General features: G+C 38.8%; 1 protein-coding gene across 3 annotated transcripts in view; it reads right to left on the bottom strand.

Moving 5' to 3' along the window:
* Positions 1 to 1684: 1684 nt before the first annotated feature.
* LOC134227046 (fasciclin-3-like) overlaps positions 1685 to 6000 on the bottom strand; it is a 73179-nt gene continuing 68863 nt past the window's right edge. For 2 of the 3 annotated variants that reach the window (XM_062708253.1, XM_062708252.1), the window contains 4 exons: positions 3365 to 3488; positions 2746 to 3290; positions 2530 to 2690; positions 2052 to 2465 (listed from right to left, as the gene is read on the bottom strand). In XM_062708253.1, coding sequence (XP_062564237.1) covers positions 2235 to 2465; positions 2530 to 2690; positions 2746 to 3290; positions 3365 to 3488 — 1061 coding nt within the window. In that variant the 3' untranslated portion in view covers positions 2052 to 2234. Of the gene's footprint in view, positions 1814 to 2051; positions 2466 to 2529; positions 2691 to 2745; positions 3291 to 3364; positions 3489 to 6000 lie in introns of those variants that run through there. The other variant, XM_062708255.1, reaches the window with a different exon arrangement.

Below are 6000 nucleotides of genomic sequence, written 5' to 3'. Positions count from 1 at the left end.
CTTACGAAACCTTTGTTCACAACAACCTTAAAATACCTGGAAACTTCTTCAGTGTTTGTTATCGACAACAAACACTGAAGAAGTTTCCAAGTAGGAAACGAAATACGTATCTGTTTGTTGATACATAAAAAGTGAATAGTGGAAGTAAATGGAAGAATAATAGTCTTTTAACCATGTAGCATTTCCCCTAAGACGCTCTAAAATAATTAATCACTTAAAAATACCTTTTCATAATGCATTATTTCACAGCACTGTTCACTGACCTTTTAAAATATATTATTACATTGTGAACAAATAGATGATTTTTTGTTTTGTCTTGTATTAGCACATAGACAGCCAGTATTCGTTTCATGGACTCACGCTGGATCCGTCGTTTAAATGGATAGGCCACGTAAACAGGCTCAGTAGCAAAGTTCTTACCGATGAAGTGATTAGTCAGGCTATACCGCGCACTATTCAATAGCAGACTACAATATCTTATTCAGCAAGTAAATCTGAACAAAAAGAGCTACAAGTTATTCAGAATAGATGTTTGAACGGAAAACCATGGAGACATCCAACAATCGACAATGAATTGTGAAGACTCAATTCTTCCAATAAAAGCGCGCAATCTCTAATGCAAGTTTGGAAAATTATTAACGAAAATTCAACACATCACAATACGTCCTTGAGGAGAGTTTAAAGAGTTCGGGATTCGAGGCAGAATGGAAACTTAGTGATAGGTCGACTTAACACTGAGTTTGGCAGGACAAAGTTTAGCTATACCGGAAGTAAACTGTTCAATGATTTACCTGCTTACCTGTGCAAGTCAGCACCAAATCTCAACTACTTCAAGCTGCGAATGAGAAAAGATTTGAGAAGAAACCTTCCTCGCTACATTATATAAAATTGAGTCATTGGCTAAGTAGCTAGTAGTCGCTTGATGATTCAATTTTTCTGTATCTTCTCTTATCGCCACCAGCCACCACCAGCCACCACCATCTACCATCACCCACCACAACTCAACGCCCACCACCCAATGCTTATCACCATATCATATCAGTATTATAACTAAAGATAAATGAAAGTGAAATGCACTTCCTTCGAAGAGATATTAAATCTCACTGGAAGTGTTCCTTTTGATGTATTCAAGTTGAAAAGACGAGGAGCCTTTGGGAGAAGGATGTTTGTATGATTCCACTCCTAGGGGCTTTTCCCTGCTCCAAATAAATAAATAAAATATAAAAAATAAATAAAAATAAACGGAAAACTATCTCGATGAAAATAGTTGAAGAAATGCATTACAGATTACACTCTTTTCGAATTTTCTAGGTATGTGCTTGCCATTAGCAAAGGAACCAAATTCCCATGTGCTTCATTCCGGACAAATACGAATTGAGATGTAATTAAGACCATGCTGAGGGTGGCTGGGCTCGATTCCCGGTGCCGGTCTAGGAATTTTCGGATTGGAAATTGTCTCGACTTCCCTGGGCATATAAGTATTATCGTGTTAGCCTCATGATATATGCAAAAATGGTAACCTGGCTTAGAAACCTCACAGTTAATAACTGTGGAAAGAATCTAACTGTACTTGAACACTAAAGCAAGCTATCGTTTTTCCAGCTTATTCCACAATGGTCAAAAAAGTGGAATAAAGAACGTTCCGAGGATAATTTCTCAAATTTAGTAAATTCAGTACAAGAAATTGACAGCTAGTTTCCCGATTTACAGGAATTGAAATCTTTATTGGCTGAGCTCGTTTTGTCGACACTGTTTAATTCTACCTTCAATAAATAAATAGTTAACACTAATTTTCACTTATAGTTTAACATCTCTAGAAAAAATAAAGAAAACATACAAATTGATAATGTGACTTATCAGGTGAAACTGACTTTCAAAGAAAAGAGTTATAATTAGCGTTTCCGTTTTTCCATTTTCTGTCAATTATAAATCATGGGGTTTTAAATGCAATATGGTTCATTCGATTTCTGATTTCTGCACGCCCTCACATCAAATTAGAGCAAGCGAATTAAAGGAAATTCGAACCGAAAATGAGATAAACTCTCGATCCATCAAATTCCCCGATAAGTCTCGAATAGGAAACACTATTATTAATACTGATAACTCCTCTGCGGAAGGGAACGAGCCCTGCATTGCTCGCAGATTGTCGCTGACAACCGTCCCGAGCAAAACAGGTCTCCGATCCGCAAGAGGAGCGTTAACATCTTTCGGCTTTGGGTAAAGGAACAGTTTGCTCATGGCATTCTCAACACACAGGTCACTATCACAGAGCACAAGTACGTCCACAAGCTGATGAGGAAGAATGTGGTGGTCCCCCGACCGGGAGCGGCCGGGGTCGGTTCGATCTTCTGCGCTCGGATCACGTACCCCCGCGATCCCAGCTCGTTGCTGGCAGTCAGTTCAATCAGGTCCGATTGGTTCGTTGGCTCGTTGATCCTCAGCAGGACCAGGTAGTTGCCGAAACCCTGTGCGATGAAATGGTAATGTTAAAGAGTTTGCTTTTAAGGAGAAATATTGTTTACAATTTACCAAATCTTTGGGGTAGTAGGCTTGATATGGTCCCAAGCTTTGACCTTCTACGATCGTCATATCGTTGACCTTCCAAGACGTGGCCGGACGTGGATTGGCTTTGATTGTAACGTTGATAATGCTTTCTCCGATGTTGATTGTCGGTACAGGCTCTGGAATGACTAATGGACGGATTATTTTTGAGCTTAGCTCATAGTATTAAGTGATTCAACTTACATCGGAAACTGAGCGGAAGAAAGCCTCGGTAAAATCCTTTTTGAATTGCAAAGTGGTCCGCCCGGCATACGATTTTCCTTCCGTGATCCTTCAAAGTGACGAAATAATTTAACTCCTGCGATACAGACACAATTCTCCTTCCCTTGCCATCGACGCCTTCGATGGTTTGGACTGGCTGGAGATAGGAAGGATCAATAACGTCGTCGTCCAACAGCCACGTCAGATTAGACGCCGGATTGGCATTATTCGAGCTGCAAGTCAACCGCAAGGTTTGATTCGGTGCAAAAGCCCCATGTTCAACGATTGCATCTTCGCCGATCGTAATGTCCGTCGGTTCCGGACTCAGGGCGGCCTCAATCTCGATCGATTGCTGGAAGACCTCTCCGCCGACGGTCATGTTGCACTGAAACTTGCCCACGTTTGTTGACTTGAGCGAGTTGAACATGATCCCGCACTCGCCGCGTTGCAAACTTTCCCCGTAGTACTCGATTCCATTGGGAAGGTCATGCACGTCGTAGGTGTTGGCGTAGCCAGGAATTCTGACGCTGCAATGAAAATAAAATGAAATTCCTTTATTGGTGTACTGGCTGTGACGGGAATGATGGCTGATATGACTCACGTGCAACTGCTGGCGGGCTTATTGCTGCGACAAAGCAATGGAACGTTACTGGCAGGGAGCTTTGCGTACAGTTTAGGTGGGATGGTTTCAATTCCTTGGGATACAACGAGCGAACTGGTGGTTACTGCAAAAAAGGAAAGAATAAAAAATTGAATGGTTGATGAGTCATGTGAGCTTTGAAAGAGTCGTCGCAGAGTCAGAAATCGTTGTACATAATTGCATCCAGATAATCATGACTAACTGTCCAGGTTGTATGCCCTTTTTGGACAACATTCAAGAGTGAAGTACCCATTCAGAAAAAAATTGTGTATTTTTAGATAATGCAGCGAACGAAGATAGATAATGTAACATTTCTTCTTACGATGATTTCAGTCAGCATTGAGGGTGTTGGATTCATTTTCTTCCTTATTTCTCAAGTTGTCGGTTTATGAATCCGGTTAATTGCAGTAAAAGTTTTACAAATGATTTAATTTGGAGAAGAAGTCGTCCAGATTTAGTAGATTGTTTGAAAAACTGCCCAATTCTGGCGCAAAGAATTTGCGAGCTTAATTACAAACATAACTTTTCTGAAGGCAAAATTCAAACTACTATAACTAAAAAAAAACCTTCAAATTTTATCAACACCTCAATCATGACAGGAGAAGGTAAACTATGCAATGCAAGTTTCCACACGAACTACATGAAATGAACAAACAAAATTTTAACATTTTAACAGATAGATAGAATCAAATTCTAACAACTTACAGAAGAAAGAAAGAAACCAAAAATACATACTTTGAATTCTAGGGTGAAATAAAATTCTGAAATAATTCAAAAACTGCTAGAAAGAGTGAGTGTTGTTCGAACGAACTAGTCACAACTTAGCGGAAACGGCATGTTTGGTCATTTTGCAAATATATCCAAAGATGACATTTGACATACAGGTCATACGATCGTCAATGTGAATAGTTTTTCGAGCGGATCATATGACTGAAGATCTCGTTTGGTCGAACAAATGATTTGACCAAGAAACGAAATTTTCTGCAACATGAACTGTTCTGTCAAACGAAGCTTATAAATGTTTGGGTCAAATGACCCGTTAGGCCTAAAGACCATTTCGGACAAACGAATTTTTCGGCCAAATTACCTGTTCGACCAAACAGCATTTTCAATCTAATGAAATGTTTGGGCGTATGTCCCTTCATCCGGGACAGCAGAGTCTGTGGTCATTCCAAGTACATGAAGGTTTCTCTTTATTTCCGTAGAGAGTTTATTCATAAAGGCAGAAACGTAGCCTGGAGTCTTAGAGCCCTTTAACGGAACTTATTTTAGGCGTCCACAGTTTTGAGGAAAATAAAATATGTGACAACACAAATAGCGTGACGAAAGAATTATTATCACCACTCAGAAATCAGTATATCTGATATCTCCATTTTTCGTTCGGCTGATAAACATGCATTTGAGTGGTAGAAGGTCATATCAAAATTATATCAGCGTATGCAATTGTGTTATTCTAAATTTCTATAACAAAAATTGTTATAAATATGGTGCAGGATGTTATTAAAATATCTAAATTTGTATCAAAATTACACTAGTTGAAACAAAAATCATTCATATTTTATTACAATGTTTGTGATAAAATACATATTTTGTTATAAATTTATAATTGTATGCATGTATGTATGTATGTAGTAAGCCACCATCCTGACTAGAGTCTTGCTCTGCATGCGGTTCCGCTTGACAGTAAGGTTAAATTTCAATATGATTTTGAATTCAACAGATTGCTGTATGAAGGGCTAAAAATGGGGGTGGTGGACCTGTAAGCAGAGACACTTACACGAAACCCACGGGAAAATGAGAATCTCCTTCCAGCAAAATGATCCAACAAAAAGAATAATGAAATTTGCAATACTTGTCAAGTTTTCCACGGGATGGTTTGTTTGAAGAAGGGCGCGTCAACTAGATGACAACTGTTGGAGAAAAAAGTAATAGACGCGAGCGATTAATACTTCCCTTCCTTGACTCCGATTGGCTACCACTTCATTGTCCAATTGTAACTTCATTGATGCCCTGATGCATCCTCCCAACCCCAGTATATTTACATTCAAATCAGTAATATTGTAAGGGAAATTTTGTTATAATTTTATAATTAGCTACAAAAAAATTTGTTTACTCTGCAGTTGGAATTATGACAAACAATCAGAAATGTTTGGTTTTGGCTGAGCAAGAACATAAAACTAAGCCCATTACAAATTAGGCAAACTTTTCGAATTATATCAACGTTGTGATATCTATGGCTGAGAGACTATGCTACATCCAAACTTTTGACCAAACTTTTGGGCAGGATATTTGGCCGAATAAGTCATTTGAAAAGTAAGAAATGGGGAGTGAAAAGTGAGACGTCTCATCTCTCACTGTATTTATCTTCCACTTCTCATTGTAAAAAGTAAGTAGAGCAAAATGAGTAGTGTAACGTCTCACTACTTACTTCACGCTTCTCACTTTTTATAGTGAGCAGTGAGAAATGAGAAGTGAGTAGTGAGATGTCTCATTTCTCACTCTTCATTTCTATCTTCTCACTGTAAAAAGAGAAACTTTTTTATTCAGACTAAGGCCGAAGTGGCCTGTGCGGTATATAAGAGTCTTCTCCATTCGGC

The sequence above is a fragment of the Armigeres subalbatus genome, chromosome 3 (genome assembly GCF_024139115.2).
Source record: "Armigeres subalbatus isolate Guangzhou_Male chromosome 3, GZ_Asu_2, whole genome shotgun sequence".
NCBI classification, from domain to species: domain Eukaryota; kingdom Metazoa; phylum Arthropoda; class Insecta; order Diptera; family Culicidae; genus Armigeres; species Armigeres subalbatus.
Note: the sequence above shows the minus strand (reverse complement) of the source record. Positions and strands in the feature narration are given on the sequence as shown.